Source organism: Temnothorax curvispinosus, unplaced genomic scaffold (genome assembly GCF_003070985.1).
Source record: "Temnothorax curvispinosus isolate PA1 unplaced genomic scaffold, ASM307098v1 QBEX01000740.1, whole genome shotgun sequence".
NCBI classification, from domain to species: domain Eukaryota; kingdom Metazoa; phylum Arthropoda; class Insecta; order Hymenoptera; family Formicidae; genus Temnothorax; species Temnothorax curvispinosus.
Genome location: NW_020210520.1, coordinates 1,163,753 through 1,191,382, shown reverse-complemented (window position 1 = coordinate 1,191,382; position 27,630 = coordinate 1,163,753). Strand labels below are relative to the sequence as shown.

At 40.5% G+C, this 27,630-nt stretch overlaps 3 protein-coding genes across 14 annotated transcripts in view; all 3 read right to left on the bottom strand.

Moving 5' to 3' along the window:
• LOC112457713 (zinc finger protein 845-like) overlaps nucleotides 1-3,311 on the bottom strand; it is a 7,985-nt gene extending 4,674 nt beyond the window's left edge. Inside the window, exons 1-4 of the mRNA XM_025020905.1 lie at nucleotides 2,162-3,311; nucleotides 405-551; nucleotides 218-316; nucleotides 73-142 (exon numbers count right to left, since the gene is read on the bottom strand). Of these exons, the coding sequence (XP_024876673.1) occupies nucleotides 73-142; nucleotides 218-316; nucleotides 405-551; nucleotides 2,162-2,356 (511 nt within the window). The 5' untranslated portion in view covers nucleotides 2,357-3,311. The remainder of the gene's footprint in view (nucleotides 1-72; nucleotides 143-217; nucleotides 317-404; nucleotides 552-2,161) is intronic.
• Nucleotides 3,312-4,840: 1,529 nt separating this feature from the next.
• LOC112457654 (ras-related protein Rab-37-like) overlaps nucleotides 4,841-27,630 on the bottom strand; it is a 150,287-nt gene continuing 127,497 nt past the window's right edge. For all 4 annotated transcript variants that reach the window (XM_025020844.1, XM_025020850.1, XM_025020831.1 and 1 more), the window contains 4 exons: nucleotides 9,862-9,970; nucleotides 7,957-8,067; nucleotides 7,165-7,306; nucleotides 4,841-6,893 (listed from right to left, as the gene is read on the bottom strand). In XM_025020844.1, the coding sequence (XP_024876612.1) occupies nucleotides 6,776-6,893; nucleotides 7,165-7,306; nucleotides 7,957-8,067; nucleotides 9,862-9,970 (480 nt within the window). In that variant the 3' untranslated portion in view covers nucleotides 4,841-6,775. The remainder of the gene's footprint in view (nucleotides 6,894-7,164; nucleotides 7,307-7,956; nucleotides 8,068-9,861; nucleotides 9,971-27,630) is intronic.
• Nucleotides 11,167-27,630, bottom strand: part of LOC112457677 — a 29,207-nt gene continuing 12,743 nt past the window's right edge. For all 9 annotated transcript variants that reach the window (XR_003041144.1, XR_003041143.1, XR_003041142.1 and 6 more), the window contains one exon: nucleotides 11,167-11,853. Coding sequence is in view for 1 of the 9 variants with exons in the window: in XM_025020860.1 (XP_024876628.1) it covers nucleotides 11,374-11,853 (480 nt within the window). In the remaining 8 variants the exon portion in view is untranslated. The remainder of the gene's footprint in view (nucleotides 11,854-27,630) is intronic.

Here is a 27,630-nt window from a genome sequence, read left to right as displayed (position 1 = left end):
CATCGCTGTTATTTGTTACTTCTTGTACTGTCGCATCGCTGTTATTTGTTACTTCTTGTACTGTCGCATCGCTGGTATTCGTTACTTCTTGCACTTTCTCACTATTGCATTCATCGTTTTCCATTGTTTGAATTGGTGAATGCTGGAGAACAGACAATATTTACGTAGAGAAATCTTTTTTATCATAATAGTTTTAATATGATAAGATTATACTTACTGGTTGCTCCACATTATTGGTGATCTCTGAGATAGATTCTACATTATTATCTTCGTCCAAGTCCATTGGTTCATCCTTGATCGTGAATATTGGAATAACCTGCGAATATTGGAAATATATGAGAATACGAGAACATAACAGTAAAAATGACAAACTATTGTGTCCTAGTACATTTAAAAATACATACCGGAGGATTTGATTGCAACTGACTTGTCAGCCATTCTTGCAGTTTGTCCTGGGAACGCAGGCACGACTCCTTGTAGGTGTGCCATTGATTAACGCTCTTCACGCAATTTGCGCATATCAATGTGGACAACCTGTCGGTTGCTGAAATCTAAAAAAATGAAGCACATTATATAATCTAGGTAAAAATCTCGACAAGAATTTTAAATCACAAGTCAAATACACAAGATTGCAAATCTAGCTGAGCGTTTTGTTCTGTACTATACCATAATATAACCAGGGCTGCGTTTGGAAACTTCATTTGGGTGCACACCAGTATCGTTCTATCTTTGTTACTTACTAAAAATTGAACAAAACAAGGACACAGAACGACGCTGGTGTGTACCCGAGTAAAATTTCCGCAGTCCAGCAGTGGCCGCTCTCGGCACCTTTGATCTCCACGTGGAGGTCCACGTGACCATCCGTCACGTGGACCTTCACTTTAATATTAACCCTTCGCGTGCAACGTCTTTTTCGGCACCTGTAACGTGCAACGTCGGGTCACTCATTTCCGACGCCTAAAAAATACTTTAAAGTGTTCTAAAAAAATCTGAAAAAATTCATGTTACCTTATTAACTATCCTACTTTAAGGATCAATCGCTATATTGCCAATTTTTTCATTTATTTAAACAATATATTTATATAAACAGACACTTGACATATAGGACAGTCACTTTGCCAGGGCACGGGTGACCTGACATTGCACACGAAGGGTTAAAATTCAGGGCTGATTAGAAGAAGTAGTGGTAGTGCTCTATCATAAGTAATAATATAGTCACCCTTTTTCATGAAAAAATAAGTGACTACACTTAACATAACATTGCTTTATTTTATTCGATTTTCAGGGATACTTATAAGTTGGCTGGTCATATGTAAGCATGTATATGTATGGTACGTTCCTGTCGCGTTGTATTTCATTGAATACGAGATCAGAAACAGAACCTGCGCCGCTGTATCTTAGCGACTACGTATTTTTTCGCAGAGTGCCACTACCTACTGGTTATATCGTGGTTCTATTATTATCATTTTTGGTTTCTTTTCTTCTTTGGAATTTTATACATATATTTGCTTCATCTCAAACGTACAAAATATTTAAAAAATTTAGAAGAGTAAATTAAAAATTTTAGATAAAATATGTTGCATCCTCTGCTTCGGATACACATGCCCACTCTCTTCAACAAAAATATTTAAATTAAATTTTGACTTATTTAATTTCCTGATTTTACACAATTTACAATATATTTACTAATGTAATGCTATATTTACTAATGTATAATGCTCACACTCTGATTTCATATTAACTGATATTGTTTACATTATCATGTCACATCTAAACGCCTTACTCTCACTCCATACTTCAAACATCTGAGAGGACACGTATCTAAAAAGCATTTAAAATGCTTCGCTCGCTTATTCAACCGAAAATCAGATGCTGTAATTGCGTTTTAGCGCGAAGGAAAGATAAAGATTGAACAAGACGGAGTATGAGTAAAACGCGACTTGGAAGATACAGCCCCGACCGCGATGATTCTCAAGTCTGCGTCGAGTCGGCACCCGTCCGAACATAACCTCGAAACGCGTCGGGCGATGCACTCCGCCGAGACCTCGCCGCTCGCGGTCACGGGATAATCGGGCGGATCGGGCGGCCCTCGGGGACCGCGGGGAGTCCCGTCGATGATTCTCACGCGGGGAGGAGCGCGAATCGCGCGAGTCGCACGCACCTGGATCGACAGGCAAGCCTGAATCTTGGCGGCCAGCGGCACGCGGTGGCCGGACGAGTCCTCCTTCTCTTCGTCCTCCTGCGTTGCGAACACCGAGGATCTAGGCCCGTCCGCGGAAAGGCACAGTCTGCAGACGTTCTTCACGTTCCCGAAGTCCGAGACGTTCTCCACCATCTCCACCACGTCCTCGTCCATCGTGCTAGGCTACGCTGATCCGGCGCGGGACAACACCACGACCACCAGGACGCCGTCGCCGACACCGACGCTACGTATCCCTCTTGCGATGAGAGCTCTCAGGTTAGGGACGCAAGCGTTTTGTTTGCGGCTAACGAGAAATCGGAAGTGGCCAGACTGTAGACTGTCCAGAGCCGCCAGAATGGCCTGCTCAAGTGCTCACTGATGGAGCCGGGAAAGAGGCGAGGAAGACACTGTTTCCGCGCGTCCAACTTGCCGGTGACGCACCAAGATGGCGCGACCGGACGCTCACGGTGGCGAAGCAAACCCGCGCTTCAGAGTCTCAGAGATGTCCGGTCAGACCCGATGTTGAGAGACACTTTGTTATACCTGCGCGGCAAAAGGAACGCCGGCAAACGTTAGAACGACCCAGTTGCGTACGTAAAAGACTACTATTGTGTGTGAGAACAAGTATCATTAGATTATATATAATTTTAGAAAGAGAATAAGAAAAAAATAATATAATGAGAAATCTCATATGAAATAAAGTTATACAATTTATGGATAGAAATAATTAACAATAATATGTGACACGACACATAAACAGGACACGATGGCTGCGTTCCTTTTGATGCTTTCAGCGCTGTAAGCATTATTCTATCTCCGTTGCACATTGAATATCAAATAGAGATGGAGCGACGCTTTCAGCGCTGAAAGCGTCAAAAGGAACACAGCCGATGTAATATATATGCAATCAATTAGAGAAATTGCCATTTAAAGTCCAAGCTGGATCTTGGTAGTCTAACAACAATATATAATTAACAATATTATTAGTAAACACAAGTCAAATGAAATGAATTGTATGAAATCAGGAAATTAAATAATTCAAAATTTAATTTTTTTGTCGAAAAGTGGACATGTGTATCAGGAATAGAGAGTGCAATATATTTTATCTAAATTTTTTAAATTTACTCTTCTTAATTCTTTTTTTATATTTTGTGCATTTGAGATGGAGCAAATATATATACAAAATTCCAAGAAAAAAAGAGATAAAAGAACAAAATGAAACATATATTATTATTAGGCTACGAAGGTCCAGCCCGGACCTTTAATAGAAATAATTAATAATATTAAGAGAAATATAATTAAATGTATTCTATTGCGTGAGCAACAGACTTACCACAGAAATATCAATACTTTGATAAAAGGTAAAAGAATTTACTGTAGAAGATTTTATTAGTATTTTAAAAAATTCAAATTATATTATGAATATTTTATAAGTAGATATATAAGTATTAATTCAATAAATATTTTGAATAATTTATGGAACACATTACGTGTAATTTTTATGCTTAATATAATATTTAACATATAAATGACAAAAAACGTAAGTAATTTGTGTGGTAACGTAAATAATTTACAAGGAACACTCTAGACAATATCACGAGTCTGTCGAGATCGACCACGTGGTCGATGATTTACGTTACGCATATATCACTCTCCATTCGGAGTGATTTTTCCCTCGATTTCCAGGATTGATTTGATTCGCATGGTCATTTAGACTTTGCCCACAGATCCGAGCTCGACACGCTCTGTTCGTATACATTTATACTTACATATACATACACTTGATGAACGATCAACATTTTAGAAAAAAAAAAAAAAAAAAAACGAGATGCAATGTAATTTAAAAACATGTTCATTTCTACCAACGTAGATTAACTTTAATTTCGGTTTAACTTACTTCTTCTAGTTCTAAGAATTAGAAAAAGATCAAAAGTAAGTTAAACCGAGATTAAAGTTAATCTGCATTGATGGAAATGGACATAAGAGGAATAAGATTTCAAATAAACTCCGATTAACTTAATTGCCAATTAAGATAATCGAAGTTTGATTAAGGCCACTTTGTGAGAACTGTACTGATATGCGTGACAGATGGAACAAGGTAGTGAAAACTGAAGCTTATTTTTTATTTATACATTATTAAATAATCAAATCAAATATTATAAAAATATATTTATGTATATATATATATTAAATTATACATAAATATATCATTTAAAAGAGGAACTCGCGCGTTAATTTAAGTATAACAAATTATCCGATTGCTTTATTTGCATCTCTTGCGTTTTGTTCTTTTTTTTCCCACCTAAAATTGAACGCTTGGAATATATCTCAATGCGTGATTAATTGAGACCAAAAAATAAAAAAATTGTTAGGATCGATATAAATTTATTTTCCTATCAGCGATTCATTTGCGATGGAACTTTTTTGTTATGTTCGAGGAGATTGCAGAAAGAGGTCATTTTTAATAAAAACAACCAATCGATGAATTTTCTTTGTATTTTTAATCTCAAACACAAAATATTTCTATTTTCCATAATAACAGATAACCAACAGATAAAATTCAGCGTTTCTGTTTTTATTCGAGTTTTTACATCAAAACAAATTTTGCTCGCGAGAATTGTAGTGATCAGGATGGGAAATTAATATTAAAAAGGTATACATCGTACATTTGGTCGACTTTTATTTCATATATTTCTTCAATATACATTTGATACACGAAATTGTCATTTGTACACTGCAGGTAAGACAGATTGCTTGTCATACATCAAGATGTAACACACGTGATATATTTCCTTCAATCTTCCGCCGACTCTAAAAATTCTTCATACGGATTTCCGTTTGCTATAAAATTAACGTTCAACGCTTGCGCGCGTCCCCGGTACTTCCCTTAATTCTATCGCAAAATAAGGACTTAGAAAAATCAAGAGTGCTCAAACGGTCCTTCGCAGTAACATCGATAGAGCTTTATTTAAACAGTGTTAAGCTTATTGACTCTTCAACGGACAGCGATCCTCAACTTTGTTTAGAACTTTGACATATAACATATAACGATCGATAAATTTCTTTGATTCCTACGTTACGTTGCGGATAACCATTCTCCCCTCGGTTAAGTGGCATCAGTATCTCTTTCTCTAATATTACATAAATATCAGTTTGTCGATTACAAAACATGCTCACGATCACGAATTCACAGATTTCTACAGACTGCCAACAGTGTCACGGTTAGTCACGAGTCGGTCCGAGGCAAACGGCATCCGACGAAGTATCATTGGTAGTAAACACCGTCTACTCTAAAAAAAGATTTCGCGGTTTGGTGATGACGGTGACGACGTTTTTGGACTCGTTAAAAATGACCGCTACCCTCCTTTCGTTTGCCTCATTTTCGTCTTTCAAAACTAGCAGTTTGTTTGGCGATGTTTATAGACGTGACGTTCTCTCGGCTGAAAAGAAGAAGAAAGAAAACAGGGCAAAAAGAGAGGAAGGCCTAAAAAGCAAGGGATTTTAGGAAAACCTGAGCGCGTTTGCACGTCACTCCGTTCGACAAAGACCGCGAATCGTTTTCACGTTCTTCCTACGAGATGTAGCTTCTCTCTCCCTTTTTCTCCTTCCCACTCTCTCTCTCTCTCTCTCTCTTTCTTTCTCTCTCTCTTTCTTTCTCTCTCTTTCGACACGCACTACTTCGCAACTTGGTACGTCGACCGAGCTTGCATTGACATTTTATTCGCTCACGCAGGACGCAGGCACCACGAGAGAAATGCAAACGCGCCGAGCTATAACTCGTAACAAGCATATTGTATGCAAATCGAAGATTATTCGCGCTCCTTTGTTGCGAACAGCGAGCGCTAATGGAGCACAACGTAACGAACGATTACGGAATCGGTGTACGACAATTGACGTTACAACTTATGCTCAACGATCGTAATAATCGCTCCGGACGCTTAATAATACATATATATGTATAGGTATATGTACGCGGATGTGGCGTACGCGAAATTAGAACCATCAAGCTAAAGCCTTACCTACGGGGATATCCTGCGTGTGAAACTCTCTCTATCCTCTTAGAACTATTCACATTAATATAAACCGTGTGCGAGTAATCATTGACACATGTTTGCCTATAACGTTTAACAACAACTCCGCGTTTCCCCTGACGCTATGTCGAAAAAAAAATTCAGCTCTCTGACCCTGATTATTCTAAGAGCGCAAAGCCATTTCGATCGTAGGTACTCGTCGATCTTTCGATATCGCGGTTTGCGTTAACATTTACGGCTCCCCGTTGAACGAAATAATGCCTCGCGTTTCCCGAAAATATATTGACCGCTCTCTCCGCCACCGCGGTTCCGATTCTGATTCACCCGACGAATCTGGATCGATCTGCCTGCGTTGTGGCTTATTCGCAAAGTCTATGAATCGAGTATAAAATGTATATATACCGTCCCGCGACGAATGTTACACCGATGTTCTCTCCCGCGGAAATCAAATGAATGCCTGGCTCACGATATGGCAATTTCGCGCCGGATCTCCTCGCGACCAATGCGCGGTTCCAGTTCGCGTATCCTCTTAATTTAACGTAAAAAAAAAAGGGAAAGCAGTTCAGATTGTCAGGCAGCTAGAGTTGAAGCAGGAGCTTTGCTGCGACTGCTGACGCACGTAGTCCTGAACGTTGAATTTCGCCCCATCAGGGTTGTCGCTTTTTCTAGCCTTCAACTCTCTGAAATCAATCGGTGTCGTTTAGTTCTATCGATTTATCGTGCTGTTCTTCCTTTCAAAAATATACAACGAACTTTGCAAAAACTCGATTAACTTTTATTTTAAGCTCATTTTTATCTGTTTTTAAAAAGACTTTCCCTCCTTTCGGAGGGACAGTTAAACTAAGATTGGAGTTAATCAAGCGTTAACGTGAAATCAACTAAAAATCAGTGCAGTTTCAAGCATCGTTCGTTCACACTATTCTACTTTCGTCGATTTTATCGAAACCGTACCGTGCAACGGCGAGAAACGCCAATTCGACATTGAGGCCAGTCTTGGCAGACGTTTCCATGAACGGCACTTTGTACTCCTGCGCTAATCGCTCGCCGTTTTCTCGCTTAACGGCACGGTCCGTTCCGCAGTCGGACTTGTTACCTGCAGTTTGATACAGCGACGAGAAAATAAATTATCACAAAATATCCAACTTTTCCAGCTTTTCCGATGCTAAAATAGTGTTCTCGGTTGATGCGATCTGGACTGCCCGCGAGCAATTAAGGTCAATTTGCGTGAGCCGATAGTCCATACGATGTACATTCGGATCGAAATAGGATTTCAAATTAAAAGCTAAAAATTACACGTAAAATTGCGGACGGTCGAAAATATTCATATTTCTCTTACACTCATATCAAACGCTTTTTCTAGTCGAACGTGGATTCGCGAAGATTTGTCTTAATTGCTCTCCAAAGCGGGCCAAATTGCATTAAGCGGAAACGCTGCGAGTTGAATTTTATCTTTCCCGGAACCTGGATTTTGTTGGTTCTCAATCTCTTATTTAAATATTTAAATCGGATTCGATAGCTGGATGTATATCAACTTCGGACGCAATCTGACCGATGCTGCTGAAATCAAATTTATGTAGGTCGTCCAGATAGCTCTCCCGAGCTCTTATCTCCGCTAAACCATTATCATGACCGTTATTTCTTTTATCCTGCCGAAGATCGAAATCCCCATTTAAACGTGAGGATCCCAAGTGGGCAGAGATCTATCGTATCGGTACGGAAACCATAAATATAAACGCGACTCACCCAGCAGCATGATGACGACATCCTCGCTCGCGTGTTCCCGGATTTCGCTCAGCCAAGCCCTGACGTTGTCGTAACTCGTCTTATTCGTCACGTCGTACAGCAGCAAAAGCGCTGGAACACGCCAGTCGTGTGAATTGCTTCTTTTTCATTGACTACTTAATCGACTTTACGTCACGCGACGGTCAGAAGCTTTTTACGACGTATGTAAATGCATCCGTTTATACGTGTATGTCTTATACATTTGAAAGTTTAATACATTAAATGATAATCGAATTCAGAACAAAAGCGCAAAAATATTATAATCTGTGAATACATGATTTTCTCTCACTTTTGGACATTATTCGGGAACGAGTCTTATTATGTTATACTTAAATCTTTAGCTTGTATAATTTAAAATGCTTCGCGAATTATAAAGTCAATTTTCACTTTTGCCTTAAACGCCTCAATTCTATAATGCGATCTCAATAGTCGCTATTTAATCTTCTAGATGGTTGACGCGTCTAATTATTGCGTCGAATTCACTCGACCGGAATGATTACTTCTGAAGTTGAGATGCAACGCAGTATTATTGTCGCAACAACTTTAGAACTGTCAGACGGATAAACAATGAGGTTCCCCCCTCAGACAATCTCCCCGTACTTCTTCCTCCGTATCTATATACGCGAATCGAGTTTGGCACCTGGCCAGAACTGGCGGAGCAACAAAATCGGGAACAACGGCTAGGGCTCGGGTTATTAGGAAGTTACGAATGGTTCATGCATTGTAAAGTCGAGTTCGCCGCGAGTGATGACGGTAACGTTTCAAATTGATCATCTCAAGCCTGGAAACGAACCGACATTTCGAATTCGAATGTGGATAACCAAGTCGAGCAATTAAGATTTTCCCGGAGGCGCACCAATGTAACGCTGCCATTCTATGCTACTCGGAAAGTTCGTTACATGCACAAGAAGTCTCAAATTCCCATTCCCAAAACCAATTTGGTATAGATGAGTCCTTGAGAAAGACAGAAAAGAGAAGGACTAAACTCGAGTTCTACAGCAAAAGTTAGTTTAAAATTACCTATATTTATTTTTACACGTGCTTTTCATACACACATCTGACATTTCAAAATCAATTATAATATTTTAATTAATTATATATAAATATAATTAACAATATTTAAATTGTTGAAAATTTATTAGAAAAAATATATTGAACCAAATCACCATTTTTTAATTACGGAAAAGTCGATTTTAATTCGATCATCGGATTCGCAAATTAAGAACAATTAAGAGGAGAGAATCTGGAATACTTTGCGCAAGGCAATTGCCAAACAATAATCGTTATAAAATGCGCGTTTCGTAATTGCCGTAAGAGCAACTCTCCCAGAATAAACCAAGCATGCATTAAATACCCGACGCTCGAAAGCGCGTTATCTCTCGCCGGGAGATATATTTCTCATTATTTTCCGCTGTGTAAAACGCGGAACCAGTAAAATGTATGCACGGCTTTGAGATTGTAGCGGCGTTTGCAATGCGAGAATAAAATAATTACGAGATATTGCACAACGTGTGGAGAATCATCACCAACAATCTCGTATTTATCGATAGCACGATGCTACTGTGTTAAACACGTTTTTATCAAGAATGTCGTCACGTCGCGATTATCCTAGTGTGTTAAATTAATTGCGATATATATATGTATACCTACATATAATTTCAAAATGTAATATATCGTATGATTTATCGTGCGGTTTGCATAATACTAGCGATAAAATGAATATTTAAAATTAAAAAAAAATTAATATTAATTTTCCGTTAACTTTTGCTAATTTCAATTTCGATCCATTTGTTAATTTGTACTAGGCGAATATTCCGCGCCTTATTGAATCAAGGCAGATTTGTGACGTGAAAGAAAAGAGTTTACCGTGTGCGTCTCGGTAGTAAGCGTGCGTCACGCTTCGGAACCTTTCCTGGCCGGCTGTGTCCCATATCTGCAGCTTGATCGGCGTGTCGTCGACGGTGACAACTTTGTTCTGTAAAGATAGGAAAGACATTTCTATTGTATTTGTGTATTTTACTTAAATTTTTGTAACATCCCACGAAGGCCAAGTCTTATAAATCATGAAGGTACCGTCGTCCAATGTGAGCAACATACACTTCGTTGTTAGAGAATCATTAATGGAAAGTTCATCGGCACGAGAGCATTCTCTGTTAATCGCGTATGCACTGTTAAATTCGTAGTGTCAAATTATATTCAATTCGAGTCATTTTTAATCATTCTTATAGATCGCTACTTCTCCTACTAAAAAAATATATCGTTAATTTAACTACAACAATGTAAATTTAACAAAATCAATAAAGTTAAAATAATACTGTTTTATATGTTAAAATAATAAATTTCGACACACATGGTAGTTGAAAATAACAAAATGTTATTATGAACTCAAGGTATTGGTTTAAATTTCATCCTTTAATATTTAATACTTAACAGTGAATAAATACAAGATGGTAACCCTAAAGTCTCACCCTAAAGTCAATGCCGACGGTCGTTATGTAGTTTGCCGCGAGGAAGCTGCCGTTGCGGAAACGCGTCATAAGACAGGTTTTCCCAACGCCGCTGTCACCGAGTAACATCACCTGCATCGAGCAACGATTGTTCAAATAATCGTTTCATTCTTATTCCAGCTCGCTCATCTGTTCGCGTAATTTTCAAATCTTAATTCCGACCGAACTAATTCGACATCAGAAGAGATAAAAAAAGAAAGCGAGGTAATATGGCCTACTAACCAAATTTAAAAATACGCCACAGTTTCCAAAAAGGGAGTAAGATACATTAAAATTAAAATAAAATAAACAAAAGAAAATTAATAAGATTACAAAAAGCGATCACGTTCGAGGGATTGGTCGCGCTCGGCGAGCGAGAGAAACAAGAGAGAACAACGAAATGCTGGCGTATCGTCGCGTGAGATGAGCGAGCGCGCGAGAAAGCGGGTATCAGGGGGCAAGGTAGGACCTTGAAGAAAAGCTCCGTGTGATCAGGTGGGGTGTGCTGGCTGGCGGAATCGACGCTATCGCGCGAGGACTGGCGTGTGGTCGGGCCCGTGATATCCTGGGGCCAGGTGAAGGCGGTGTACGTGGGCCAGTTGAAGGCGGTGGACGTGGGCCAGGCCGGCGCAGCGACAGGGTTCGGCTGGGCCCGGCCCCGTGCGGCCGGCGCGGACCAATCGGCGCCGATCGAGCCGCCGCGGCCGCTGCGCCTCGACACGTTGCGTAATGTTTCCTCCACGGCGCTCATGGGCCCCTGCTACCGGGAGCACCAATTTGCTCTTCTTCTTCTCGGCCACTCCTCGTCGTCTCGTTGCGCCTCAGCGTCGTCGTGCTCGTGCTTGCACCCGTGCTCGTACTCGTCGTCGTCGTCGTTGTCGTCGTCGTCCTCCTACTCCTTCTGCTTCTCCTTAGGACACGCCGAGGTCACTAAACCTCTCCTCGGACTCGCGAGCGCCCACTCGATTCGTTTCGCTCGTTCGCTCGTATGTGTTACGTATGTACGTACGCCGCCGTACGTGCGTACGTGCGTGCGTGAATGCGTACGTGCGTGTCTGCTTCCTCTTCTCGCGTTTCTCCTTCTGCCCGGAGTCTCCTCTCCCTTCTCGCGTCGCACCGCTCCGCGTCCCAAGCGGTTCTCCTCTTTGGGTTTACGGCGGCGAGAGCCTCGACGTGCCGACGAGGTACGGGACAGGCGATCGAGTGAAAGTACGGTCCGCCGTTCGAATCGTGCAAATGCGATCTGGCACTTTCGAGGAGTCCTTACTTTAGCGGGAACGAAGCGCCCGCGTCGTGCCGGCGCGATCGAGTGAACACGGGGAAAATTCCGCGGAACCGTCCAGCTGCACGATGAGTCACGGAATGCAATCACCTAAATTGGTGCAAATTTCCAGGATAATTCTCCATTATATACATATACATTATATACATATATTGGCATTAATATTTCTGCTATAACCAAAATAGAGAAATGTAACGTTATGTTATCAAGAGCGAAAATTTTGAGAAACATTTTTTATCGCGCTTGATGTTGTCCGTGCGCTTTGGACACGCAATCAAATATTGTTAAAATAACATAAAAAGCCCGGTTACACATTGCGATGGAGCACGCGTTTGTTCAACGTGCAACGTGAAGCGATCGCTAATCGGAGTAAGATTGGAAAATTTTTGCGCTGTAAAATTGCTCTGTCACCGTGAATAGCCGCGCGGCGCTTGAATGGAGGCCGGCCGGCCTATCGGCTTTACATTGCGATTTCGCGAATATTGAACGGAAATCCAGTCGATGAGTGCAAAAGGAAAAGTATTCTCTTTGATCTCTGACGCGTTAACCATGTGAAGCCGAGCCTGGTTATTGAAATATCCCGACATTTGACGAACTGGAGTATAATTCGCAGCGTCAGGCGCCGTCGGTGGACAGCAATTTGCACACGCAGCGAGCGACGGATTGAACTGTCCGGAGTGCGTCACGACCAGTTACGTAAACGTAAGCGCGAGGCGGCTTTAATGAAACACAGGAATGTCAGTCACAGTCGCGTGCAACGAGCTTCACAGGAGATCGAGATCGATCGTGACGCGATTAATCCATTCGGAGGAGCGCAGCACCTGACGAATTTCGTTCGCGTTGAGTGTGTATAAAAATGTGCGAGATTATCGCGTCGTAAACGACGTCAGCTTCGACATAGATTTCGCGAAGGATTAAATCTTCGTCAGAGACTTAATCCCTCGTACAGCTGACGTCTTTCGCCGTGTTACAGCAAAGCTAGATCGAAACAATTACAGGCCCGTCGCGTTGTATTAAAGCGCCTGGCCGCGATAACGAATTGCCTCGCGCGTAAATCGAGAGCGGAAACGGTCTTTGTTTCTCGAAGGAAACATCACTAATGGATACTCGGCGGCCTATAGCTGGTTTCTTTTACGTTCTCGTAAATTACTGACATCCGATAATAATGGATACGCGTGTCGCGTCGTAGCGCAGGAAGGAAAATGCTGGTATCATACTCCGAAATACACTTCGCGTTTTCTATCGCCCTCGTAAAAAAAAAAAACCCGAGTGGTAAAACTCATCGGCCGCTGTGAATCGTCTCCGGTTCGGGCCATCTCTCGCGAATCGATATATCGGCGATCGTTTTACACCATAACGCATCAAAAATTCTCTCCGCCGAAAAAAGATCTTCAGAGCCTAAAATAATACCGATATTCGCCGTCGAATTTTCAGGTATCGATAATTTTCCAGCTTTTATTATATCGCGCGATACAATACCGTCCTGCGTACTCTCGTCTCTAGTTTTTTTTATTTATTTATCGGTATTCGTTTTCGCGGTAGTAAAATGCACCTTTCGCCGACGCTCGCGTCGCTCCGGCAACGACAGGAAGTGAAAGCTTTCGTTTTCCCGTTGCAAACGGGAGTAACGTATATCCGGCGGGAATAAAGCGCGCTCTTTAACTTCAGGTGAAGTGCAAGCGCATATAAGATGCTGAAAACGTGCGAATGCATGCAACTTGCGGAAGACGCGATTCCGTCACGCGATTTAGCTCTAGCCGATAATTTCAATGCATTACATACATCCCATCGCTGTTTTTCCGTCTGTTTACCGAACGACGCTTATCGAGCTGGACTCTCGCCAGGCGCTAAAACTCACACCTGACCGCCCGATCATTTCCGGCTTCATTGGGCACGAAATAGCGCGCGGGCGATGGCAATCGACGTTCGCTCGATGTGTGACTGCGACACGTGGCGAATTCGTGGTCGTGCAATCGCGGAAAAAAGACCGCCGTCGATTCGACGATTGCATTCGGTGGCCAGAATGCCTGATTCGTCCATTTGCAACGCTCGTTTTGAGGGGAAACTAGAAGCTCTGGCTTGAATAATTTAACGCGCGAACGCGCCGCGCGTATTCAAATAATGTATAATACAAGATATATCGTGCGGATAAACGCGAAAATATTCGCGAAAAATATTCCCAATAATTAACGATTTACTCATTCACGGTTATACGAATACAGAACAAAATCTTCATATACGCGGGACCCAATGTTACTCTTTGGATTAGTGCAAGCAAGTTCATTACTTTTCGCGAGAAGTTCAAGGACAATTTTCCGAAAGAATTTTCCGGAGTTAGAGTTACCGAAGGTAGAGAAGTTGAGCGCAACGCGACCCGAGTCTCGTATAGAAATTCCTTTGTCGTCAGCATTGGTTGCGTCGCAAAAACCGGATCATGGTTCAGATTCGAGGCCGGCAGGCCCAGCCTACTATACCGCTTTGGGCCCACCCACGCTGCGACCGAGACCGAAAAGGCTCGTACCGTGAACCCGGTTACCCGACTGGTGGCGCCCTTTTACAGCATTCCTCGGAGAGGAAACGGGACGCCACGTCCCACGACCCACGCGAACGCGCGTCACGATCACCAAGCGCGATTAATTAATTAACTATGTCGGCGCGGTTCAGCGGCGTGATTAATCGAGCCACTGAACGAATTGTCCGTGCACACCGTCGGTTAGTGACACCATCTTCTCGCGTGACCCTCTCGTGACTCTAAATTGCGTCAAGGAAAGTCACGCGCCGGTGACTCGCTTCTCCCTTCTCCCATACCGCCCATGCGATTCTTCGACTTTCCCGACTCCGATGGTAACATTCTAGCGTCACTTAATTAACACGCATAACACTTAATTAACACACATCGGGCAATTATATATGCTTTGAAATAGTTTACATTAGAAAATTCATTAATTATTATTATTGTTGTATTATAATAATAAATGCGTTATTGTATTAGCGTATAAGAAATAAAATGTTTAAAACATTATATATTAAATTTTATATATTACGTATATAATATAGTCATACAAATATAGATTTTTTAAATAAATATATAAAATATATGTTATATGTTTTTGATAAGAGATTATTAAATCATTGTCATGTATTTTATATATTTAAAAAGTGTATATTGATATACCTACATTAATATATTTCATGTATTTTAATGTATACCTATATTATAGTATCAAAAAGATACATTTTTTCGTATTTCTTCTTTAAATATCAAAATTAAAACTTTTACTTTTTAAAAATCGATACTGATTAGATAATACACCGGTCTTTTTTAATGATATATCGCGATAGATACATTGCTGTGAGATACATTGCGAGCATGTGTGATGTATTCTAAACCACGTAGTTGAAAGGTTAAGAATTCACGTATAGACTAATGTGTGATGTAACTGGATATCTTTATGTAAGCGGCGCGCAGCCAGGTAAAGAAAGGATGTTGAACCCGATGGACTGATTTCAGTTGCGATCGCGGCAGTCCACGTGGGGCTCCCGACACGTGCCGACGTGCTCGACGTAACAAGAACACGAATGTTCGCAACGAGGCGTGAAGAGAAGAATCGACTCGTATACACTCCGAGAATATTGAAGATAATCCAGTAAAAAAAAAAAAATAAATAAATTTTAAACCTATAATAATTCGATCAAGATCTCTCGCGGTTAATTTGTCACACCATTTAATTGTCACGCCGATTAACGAGTAAGTATAACAAATAAAAAATGATTACGCTTTCGCGCGATTTCGCGTGCAATTCCATAGTCTCTGTCCATAAATCCAAAGACGTGGCCTCGCGTGAACGAAAAACGCGAAACACGAATTCGCATCAGCCTTGACTCACGACCCAATGACAGTAGATAAGATAAGGTAAACATCATCACTACGGAGTGGTAAAGAGCTTATATTCACGTTTACACCTACATCCTAAAAATTCACGAAAATATCTCTTATGCAGCGATTTTATACTTCGATAAGAGCGACGGAGTTAACTACACGAAAAAGGCGACTCGTTATAACGAAAGAACTTTTTTCCGTCATTCCCTTTGATCTCGCGACTTTTCCATTGAACCGAGATGTTAGATAACGTTTATCGCGCCCGCTTCTGGTCACGGTATCGATAACGTTCTACTCGGCACAGTATGCTGACTTGCCGGAAAGCTGCTTTATCAAAGTCGGTAGCCGCCTACAACGTCTGCAAGTTGATGCACCGACCGTATTTATCTCCGCGAAAAAGTGTCGCCCTTCATTTTTCTCCCGCGCGGCTGACGGCCAACGACCGTCCGACAAAGCGCACTCATTAAGTCGACGCAGCGGCCATTATGAGAATTAATCACGCCCTTTCGGAGGGTGCCATTGAACATTACGGACGCATCGACCGTACAGTTGGAAGGCAACTACCGGCATAAAATATAAGCTGATGTTGGCTGCTTCCGGCCTCGGCCCTGGAGAAGAGGAAGAAGGAGAGCGCGAAGTTTAAGGTCGACTTACGAAAGGTCAGCTCGCGAAGACATCGCCGTTAGCACGGTAGCCGTTACGAACGACGCTAATTAGCAGAACGATGCTAATTAACGTGTTGATTACGCCGATTTACTCTTGGCATTTTTCTTCATTTATTGCTTTCTTTAGTCCACTCCGCAGTTTCCTCTATTTCAACTTATTGTTTTAGACTGTTCTTTCTTGAAATAATCCTTAATTAGGAAAATTCTATACGCCAGAACTTTCGATAATCGAGGTGCAGCGTGTTGGAAAATATTTATTTATGTGAATACATTCTTGAAATATGCTTTCTGCATAAATAATACGCTGGAATTATAATACACATCAATAATGTAATATAGAATAAAAAAAACGTTAAGCAGCATTCTTTTCTTTCAAAACCGTTATAAAATAATGTTAATTAATTTCATGCTCAGAGTAACTATGACAATTCTCAAATTCACTGACTTCAACGAAACCATCGGATTCGTCAAAACCTCGAGTAAACGATTAAAGTATCATCATCGCATGAAATTCTCGAACAAGAAAGAGAGAGAGAGAGAGAGAGAGAGAGATCAGACACAAACGCGGCGCGGTGGGATTCGAACCTACGACTCTGAAAGCAGAGTACGCTGCCAGCAACGCACGCTGGCTGCACAGCCAAACATGGCTATTGAGTAACTCTTCTTAAGAAACGTATTGAAGCAAATTACAATAACAATAATGAAACTACATTGATAAAGAAGCAATATATAAACGAAAATAAATACATAAAAACACGTACTATTAGTTTCATTAATTTTAAAAGATATTTGTATTTTTACTGTTTTTAGATATTGAAACTACTATGAATTATATTTCATTGTATTAAATTGGCACGAAGAATTTGTCGTTTTCTCATCAAGTTCTGTTTTATACAAAATTACTGATTGAATTTTTTTGAAGAGAAGTTTAGAAAATGTCCTCCTATAGATGGAAAAAGAATATTGAAGCTAACGATAATTATTATGGTTAATAAAAATCGTACATAATTTTCTTTTCAATTTATGACAAATCTTTTATGCCCACATACATGATTCATTATTAATATAATAAATTTATATTATATTAATAACAAAATTTACATTAATATGTTTGATTAAATATGCTACTTTCAAGATATTTTTAAATCTTCCACTCTATATACGAAATAATCGTAAAGAAGAATTTTCTCTGGTAAAAAAATTAATTTAATGTAAATTGACAATAGAATAAGATAATATCGGAAAAAATATATATATAGCTATAATCCGACTCTGCTCACTCTATCGCCGCTATAATCGCTCGTGCGGCATCGAGAGAAAGGAATGGGGAAGAGCATTGAATGTGATAAGTTGCCGACGAAATTCCGGCGTATGCGCGTGTACGAATGGAAAATAAACCGAAACTAAATTACCTCCGATAATTGAAACGAATCGAAGTCCGCCGGGGGATTTCGCCCGAGGGACACCGGCAAAAGTATGAACCGTATCTCGTGCGAGGATTGCAGCGAATTTTAATCGGGACGCGCGCGCGAACAAATATACGGTCGCTGTCTCGCGATTTCAATCTTGCCTCAATGAAATATGTCACTCGAGGGACTTTTCCAACGAATTCTAGTTTCGATACGCTTTTCGTATCGCATCTTGCATCTTGTCTTACAATTTGCGGCAATTTATAACGGATGTCTGTTTTATAATTCGCATGCGTTTTGGATGACAGTCGCGAGAGATGAAGACACACTTGAACCGATTATTGAAAAGGCGTAAATCGTCGATCTTATTTCGATACAGTACTTCACAAATGTAACAAAATTCTATTGGCAAGGGTTGAATGAATAACTTTTTAAATTCACAATTACTTAAGAATGAAATCTTTTTATCGAAGCGCTAAAATCAACTATGTGTCTAATATGAATGCATCTTCCGTTAATGGCTGTTACTGATCGAGACACAGAAATCGAGACCGAGACCGATTGATTCAATCGCGATGTGACGCGTTGAAACATATTGTGGTTGCCCGGAATGTCCGGATCGACCGCGAATTTGGTTTCCCGATTGATATCGAATCGGAAAATATGTATAGATATTTTTGTCCGTGCATGCATGCGAGCGTGTTCCGCAACTCGGTCGCTTCGGTCAAAATTATTAATCACCGGATTTTTAAAAGCCTGAATCGGCCATCGCGCGTGCCGGCACGATAGACGACGCTCGCCGGAGTGGATATCAATCCAGGATTGATGAATGAATATGTATACCATTATATCAGACGTTTTTGACAGACGCTCATGTTGTGATGCACGTTATCAAGGATGTGACGATGTTTCTCGCGTGGCTATTTTTTTCCTTCCGTTTTCTTTTTATCGCGATCAAAACGCGGACGACAAACGCTAGCTAATATGTTATAAGAGATACTTTGCGCCGTTTATCCTATTTTTCTATCATAAATTCGCAGTTTGTTTCGTATAAACACGAATATGCGACTTGACGCGCAGAGGAAATATTGCTGTAATTCAAATTATATTTAAAAAAAACATACTCCTTTTTACAATAATATATAAAGCTAGATTATAGCATGAAAACTGGTAAACAATTATAAGTGCATTTTTTATTAATTACGTTAGGAAAAATTACAATGCACATCGTAAAAATGTAATGATATGCATAATACATGAAATAATAATATTTGATATGCGAAACAGGAGATTGTCACATGGAAATGTAGATGCGTTTGAGAATTTCGGAAATGCAGGAAATAATATTTGCTTTCGGGCAAATGGCGAATTGCCGTATTTCATATGTAAATTTACATATTACGTGATAATTTTCAATCGACCGCGTGACCGCCAATGTGACATGAATAGAAATTAATTGCAATTGTCAGTCTGATCGATCACCCTGATCATCAGCCGATTACCTATACGAATGTTGCAATAAATCCGTCGGCAGTTGACGTTAAAGTCATATTAACATTTATCTATGTCAATTTAATGCACTGGTGTTGTGAAGTACACTGTTAGCCGATAACGAGGTGTAATGTAACACGATTATCGGGTCCGACCCGACATAAATATTATAAACAATAAATAAAACATGAAGTATACGGGTAAATATATAAAGATGCATTGCACGTACATTTTATTTGTTATGCACACAAAATGTGTGTATATCATAATAAATGATCAGTCGTATAATTAATTGTACTAATTTGTTGATACCGTGTTCATTAGTAAATTCGGAAATATATAATTCGCGCTTTTAATTATGTCTTCACGTGATATTTATTAACGCGCGTATAATAATTTCTGATAAATATATCATAACCTTAATTGTGAGTGTTGTCAGCCGCTAGAAAATTATATAGATAAATATTTAGCCCGGGTTTGAATTTTCGCTTAATAGAGGGGGACATCCTTACTTCACTAACCTCTTTAGGACTCTGCGGAATGTTATAAACCAAAGGGAAGAATCCAATTTGGTGCGGCGAATGCCAAATCCACGTGGCACCTGCACTTCCTGATGGAAAGGTGCAACGCGAAATGCAGTCAATCACTTAGGTCGACAAGTTATGTAATGAGAGAGCGGCCACACCCCGCATTAGCAGTTAAGAGTCGCTCGCGTAATTTCTGTCGTACCCTTCATAAATCACTCGCGTAACGTGCCGGCTGACAGTGCTCGGTACGTCGCCACGCTGAGGACCGATTGACATAGACAAATCTGGCTGCTAACGGTAAATGGCAAATACATAATCGATAGCTTCTGTGTAGATTTTACGTTTCACGCGTTTCGCACTGACCGCCGCAGGTATACAGTCTGCGTGTGCAGATAATTAAGGCCGTATTACAGCTGTTTAATGTGTTTTGGCAAAGTAATCTACGAAAATTGTCGGTTCCGAAATTATGACAGATGTTTTTGATTCAATGTTATTTAATTATCGGATAATTATGGAGAATTATTACTTTAAAATTAAAATATTGACGAGAATTATTACTTTAAAATTGAAACATTGACGAGAATTATTACTTTAAAATTAAAACATTGATGAGAGATATTACTTCAAAATTAAAACGTTCATGAGATTTTATTGCTTCAAAATTAAAACGCTGGAATTATTACTTCAAAATTAAAATATTCACGAGATTAACTTGTTTGTCTATAAGTCATGATAATATAATATCATGATATTAAATAAATGTTGTTAAATGTTGTGTTGTTTGTTAAATATTGTTTGAAAATGCTTTCTATATTCCAATTTAATCTAATTAGAGTGAAAATATCACTTTTAATTCTCTCCAGTGTTTTTTCCTTCCATTATCCGTCGCAAATACGGACAGCAAAGCATTTTAAGAAGTGCATAAAGTATACGGGAAAGTTCTGAGAGAAATATTTAAAGTGCCTTGTTGCTAATTAGCGTGATTTCAGGAATTCGAAATGTGTCACTGCACCGCGCGCGGCATCCAGATCGTTACGCGCGGGGGTAATTATCGTCTTAAATCATATTAATGCGTTGGACATTGGCTCGCGCTCTTATCCGACTCGTTCCACGAGAACTGGTTCTCTCACGGACTTTTCCGTGATTCTCGATCTCGTCTCTTTTTGCTCGTCACTCCGAGTCGTCGTTGCGCTCGCCGCGCTTCCACGTGATCGACTTCTGTTCTTTCCGTTATCTCATCGTCTCTAGAGACGATAATGAATCTGGCATGCGCTCTTCTGGCAAAAAGAAGTAGCGCAACTATCACCGACGATTGAATTCTCAATGGATTCCGGCACGTTAAAGTAGCGAAATGAGATCGCGAGAACATCGCGAATACAGATTAGGAGATAGAGAGGAAGAAAAGAAGTCTTTTGCATTCGGCGTTCTTCCTATATTTCGCATTTTGCGTAAATTTATTTAGCGCGCAAATGTTCTCTTTACGTTCAAGTTTATAAATCGCAACTTGTGCGATTTCCACGCAACACGAAATAACCTTGTCCCAGAAGGTTGTGAGTTGACTTTAATCCAACGATTTAAGAATTTTAAAGGCTCTGAAGAAATAGGGGGAGGGGTGGCATAAATTGTTGCGCAGGTCTCCCAGGAGAATGCAGCTACTGTGGCGCATTCACATTCTACCACATTCTGCGTTTTCTTTGCTCTCGAGGACAATATTTCGATTTAAGCGACGCGGCGGCGGATTCTATACGCGCGGCGGATATTTTCTTTTCCGCATAAAGTTTTACAGCATAATTGCGGAGTTCTGCTATCTAAACTCATTCGTAAGATCAGAGAACACTGAAAATGAATTTTCAGTCGAAATTGGGTACAATTCCATTCGAGGATATTATATATTCCAGCAATTCTCAAACTGTAGTTACGTGTTCTCCGTTCCTTCCCTGAAGTGACATACTATAAGCGTACGAGGAAATGTAAGACTATCGATCACCATGAAACTACCGCCAACAATCTCTAAACAATCTTCAAAGTCTACAACTGTAAATCAGTAACAAAAGTTCCTCTTCAACAAGCCGGTTGTCCTCGTTATTGTGGGAAAATGCTATAAATATCTTCGATATTAAAGATGTTTATAGCGTTAAATCGCGAGCCTATATGCTCGAAAAAAATATTTGAGATACCTATAAAAATATCACGAAGTTACGTAATAAAAGGTGTCCATAAAATCATGGCTATTTTATCATATAGATAGAACACTTCGTTATATGAAAACATTAATTATACATCTTCAATTTGTTTTTGTGCGAGGAATCTCTTGTTTTCCGGGAATGTGTGGGAAGCCACTCTGTGGTTTTCCCACATAGTTTTGGAAACAGTCGTGGCTGCGTTATATTCAGAGAAGCTAAGTGCCGAGAGCTTACCGCCGGAGCGATCGCGTTAACATGCCTGACTGTGAAGCCTGACGCACATTAGCCTATAATCTGTAGCTGTATATCACGACGTCGTTATCAGCGTGAGTACAGGAGTAGACGATGCGCCTGTGAGCAGCCTCCGAGGTAACGCGAGATCTACGGTAGCGCGGAAGGCGCGCTTCTCAATCGCGCTACTCGACTCAAACGTGACAGTTAAGTCAATTTAAGCATTTAATAAATCGCGACGTGCTCGCCGATACGATCGATATCGGCAAGGAATCGATATTCAATTACGGAGGGGCGGACATCGAGTTACGCGAAGGATATCGAACGGGTTAACGTTATTCGACGGTCTAACGAGCGAGAGATGGCTTAATATATTATCCGTTCCGATAGAGGATACATATTTTGCAATATCAAGTGCCCCGCGACAAGACAGCTGTCGCCTGGGGGCGACATGTGAAGCGAGCGCGCGCGCGCTCGCGTTCACGCGATATTATCGGGGGGGGCTCGTCAAGACAATTTTTCCCGTAGTGAGAGCTAAAACGTCACGAGGTACCCCGAAATTAAGCGACTTTATCGAACGATCTACTTTCTACGTATAATACGATACGATACGATGCGGCGGCGTGGGCAACCTGCGGTGAGATGAATATGCAAAGCCCGCGGCAACATTATGCTAATTCGCCGAGGAGGAATAGCGCCTGGATGGATGAAGAATCAATAGCTGATAAGGAAACTGCTAGGGCATTACCTGAGTGGCTGAGTGATCTGTTCAGCGCGCAGTTGATGGATTCGCGAGGGATTCATAGCTTATTTCACGAGTCACGATTAGATCATCCGCGTATCTCATGCGAAGTTCTGTTACTTACTCAGCCGATTTAACACATAATGCTGCTGATAACGGTTAACTCAAAAATCACGACTTTGTTTGATAAGGAATAAGAGGATTTCGTAAACGTAGACAAAGTGTCGCCCTATCTCCTTAGGGTGACTGCTATCGGTGACCGGCGCTTAAAATATTTTTCAAACGCTTGTAAAAGATAAAATCCATTCAATATAAAATTTTGAATGACATAAATAGCTAGATAACAATGTGAAGTAAAAAGTAATCATCGGTAACCGGCGCTTGAAATATTTTTGAAATGTTTGTAAAAGATAAATACTATTTAATATAAATTTTTGAATCACATAAATAGTGAGATGACAATATAAAATAAAAAGTGTGCTATTCAACAATTATTATTTTTATTATACAGTATTTTATCATTATATACTTATGGAAATTCTACTGCGGCATGCACGATAAGCATACAAAACGCTGGATAAACAACGTATTCAACAATTTTGTATGATAAAATCGAAATTGATAATCGAACGTTTTCTTCTTAAGGAGGTTCTATAGATAATGGATGTATCTAAAAATTGGAAAAAACTTTATGGACGTATAAATTGAGATGCGAGAAAAGTGCTCGAAAAATTTTAGCATCGGTTACCGTGTAAAAATTTGCAAAAATGAATTTTGAAATCACAGTTTTTAACATAAGCTACATATGGCAGAGGGGCTCTTGGAAACAGAAAACGAGATATTAATTATATAAAGGCGACCTACCAGAGATTCAAAAAACGGAGCTCTTATAGATCTTAATCTAAGCTTTTCAGAAATATTGAGAAAAACAAGGATTATCGCGTAAAATTTTGTGATATTGGCTATTGAAACAGGCCATATCACAGTTCACGTAGCGTGCTTCGAATAACAAGGGAGATTTGGCAATGTCGCAGCGACTGCACCCGCGCGAAAAGTGTACAGCCAGTACAGCACCACAGTATGACAGCACCTCAAATTTAAGCACCTAACGTTTACGAACGCTTACGGAGAAGTACTCGCTCTAGAATTATGTGAAATTGTGAAATAACCACAGTCATATGAGCAGAACTGTCAAGTTCGCGACGTTACCACATTTTCTTCCATTATAAGCCGTCAGAGTCAAAGGAGCACTTACACGATTTTTTAATTATTCCTCGCTTTGACTAATATGGGTATGATATAAGCTCTAACGTCATCAAAATTCACGAAAATTTTTTATGAATACTTAGAATCGATGAATTTGAAGATTTTCTCTTCATCTCTCAACTGACTAGAGAGTACCTGTAGAACCTCCTTAATACAGTCGAGCGGTCGACGATCGAAACAATGGATAGAGCGACCGGACTTTCCGCTCGAGCCGCAAGAGTTCATCGGACAAAATATCTTTAGGCTAACGAGAGAGAGGGCTGACCGGCGGACCGTGAGAAAGGAAGCAAAAGTCGCCTGGCGCCGAATGGGAAAAACTCGTTAAGGTCGACGGGAGCCGTTCGAGAAAGAGAGAGAAAGGGAACTTGCGATTGAAATCGGCCTCAACTGTGATTAAACGAAACTACCTCGTGCCGCCTCACGTAACACGCGCCGGTTGGCCGTACCGGAAGAAGAGAAGGGAAAACACGAGGATATCTTCCCGTAGGCAAAAAACGATTGCGTTCTTTGGGATATAGGCGAAAAGGAAACGATGGAACGAGCTATTGCAAACAACTTAATTGCGCGAGCATCGCGGATCAAGTGATAAACGACGGCACGGTTTTATAAGTTTGCTGTTTTGCGTGCGCGCAATTGCGAGACGAAAAATTGCTAAATTGTAATTTACGGAAGCTGCGTAAACCGCGCGAAGATTCGGCTCCGCCTCTGCATAAATGAAAAGTAACCGCTACGGTTAGAATTTATCTTAATTTAACCGCTAGAATTTATCTTAATTTTGTCTTCCGTACTAAATTATAAATTTCTGAAGATTGGAAGGAAGGAAGATAAATATTTGATTTTCTGACACGTTTGCTCGCGAAGGAGCACGAAATAATGTATATTAAGAAAATGAAATGTCTCCTTCCCTTTGTGAATTTATCATCGAAGGTACACCATTTCGTGGGTTGCGTGAGCCCTTAAGACGCATAAAACATTCGTCACAAACGCGGACGTATTCGTAGGATATTCTAATATATTTCCCTCTTTCCATAATGCAGCTCTTAAGGTCCGGAATAATGCAGATCCTTGGTGAAGACTGTGGGAAGTCGACTACCACGGGAGCACCGGTGAAGTCGAAAGACGCTGACGAGTGTGCGCGAACATGCAGAAATGATGAACGAGCAATGGCAATGCAACACGAAGGATGTGTAGCAAGATAAGAAATTCCTTCCCGAAATCTGAAAGTTTCGTAAAGAGCGCGTGTCGAGAGTTAAACTTCGATCTCAAAGTAATTCTTCGGAGAGGCATAGTCGCCAAATATTGCGCTACAATCGTGCAGATAAATAAACAATGAATCGTATATCTACCAAAAAATTCAGATAAAATTTTATGTATCGTACTTATACGGAATTAATATTAATTCGCACTCTTGTCTCGTACTGAAACGCGTGAAAAAGTGCGGGTTGAAATATCGTTACGTCCTCAAGGCGTAATGACGCCGAGCTGTGAACGATGACACGTGCTTTCATTACGCTTCCACGTGTGACAACATTTGAACAAGTGCCGCCTGTCCTCTAAGTCCAACGCGAGGCTGTTCGCAGAGACGTTTACGTCCAGCTGGTCCCCCACCGTTTATGACGCTGCGGCACTGCACGTCGTACAAGACCACGGCGTGCAGCAAGCCGCGGAGCGTATACGGCGCACACATTGCACATATTGTCACGTGCATCGCAGTTCTCGCAGTCTCACGCTGCACATCGGAGTGACGTGCAGCCAGATGCGTCGCGGCACTTAGGGACACGAAATTCATTCTCTTTATTCGTCAAATAAATCGTTAGTCACGTCCTTAGATAGTCACATCTGACCCCATGCGGCACAAGGGTGTGAGACCATTATGATTCTTCATTGTGTCTTGTATTATATCAGAAATTAATCTTAACTAATGATCTTCAGCTCGAATCCAATGTCTATATAAAGTTCCAAGTACTAGTTCTTTATTGGACAGATATTAATGTTTGTTCGATCATTCGAAGGGAGCAAAAATCACAATCGGAAATAATCCAATAAAAACGATTAGCGGACTGTCAGATAAAAATTAATCAGATAACTAATTTTATGTTATTTTGATATTTTCGGATATGTTCAAACTGAACTGAATTTGAATATTTCTAAATTAAAACAGGTTTTTAATTTCGAAGCTAATCTTTATATCTCTCTCAACTGTTCGTGCAATTTAATATTTTCTAAATATAAAGAGATGAATGTACAGTATATTATCTACACAGAGTGCAAGACATAGTACAAACAAAAGAATATAGAACAAGTACTATAATAATAATGCTTTGAGCGTGTAAGAAAGGATATAAAATAATTTGACCTCGATTCAATCTTGTTATAATATTTACGATATTTGCTATGCGTAAAAGCAAAAGCTAATTAAACGGTCGATTGCTGTCTAAGTTTCGATCGAAATAATCTCCAAATTAACTTCGTGAAATATACGATTTCTGAATGTGCTATTCGTCGAATCGGAAGAAGTAGATCGCGGCTCGCCTTATCGCGAACACGCGAATTGGATAATGGCGTAACGATCAATGGAACGATTGCCTTACATGAAAGTAGGTTAATGCAAGACAAATTGTGGTACAATTTCGCGTTTCTCGACGCAAAAAGTGCACACTGCGCTGCACGTTGAAAAACTCTGGACGAGAGGGGGCGAACGGGACATAATTAGAAGATACAAAAGTTTATCCAGTGACCGGCGCGAGCAAACAAATGACGCGGCTGTAGAGACAGTCCAGGAGAAGGCAAATCGAATTAAACGGGCAAATCCTGTAAAGCGTTACTGTGCAAATTGTGAAACTCTCGCGAGACTAGCGAGGTGTCCCGGTGTAACAACAACGACGTACACGTTAATTGAAATTAAACGCTAATTCGTTAAGTGAACGGGATGGGATTGGGAGGTGACTCCCAACTCTCGCTGCTGCTGCATCTTGTTTACCGTTTGCAAGCGAGCAGAAAAACGGAGTGAAATATTGGAATAAACGGAAATTTCGCCTGTGTTGTATTTCCCGAGTGGAAAAAGATACTCCTAATGGACTCCTAATTTATCAGACTGGCGAGCGCGCTACGACGCACCTTAATCCTCGCGTAACAAAACTCTAAATTAATTTTCTCATCAATTCCTCCAGTTAATTGATTGCACTTTTTTCAATAGGAATATAATCTTCCAATTCGTTTCACAATTCGTTAATTATCCGATCTTGACGTCTCACTATATAGGCTATCGATTGCTAAAGCAGCCAAGTTCTTTGACATCGCTCCCATCAGAAAACTCGCCCACCCACACGGCGCTTTTATTGTAAAGCCGAGATTTTATCGGAGAAACAAAGCCGGATCATCCATGTCGTAACTCTCGGTGATTATCGTATGAGCCCTTTCGCACCTATGACGGTTTAAAGGCGTTTTATTCGCCCTCAGGCGTACGATAAACC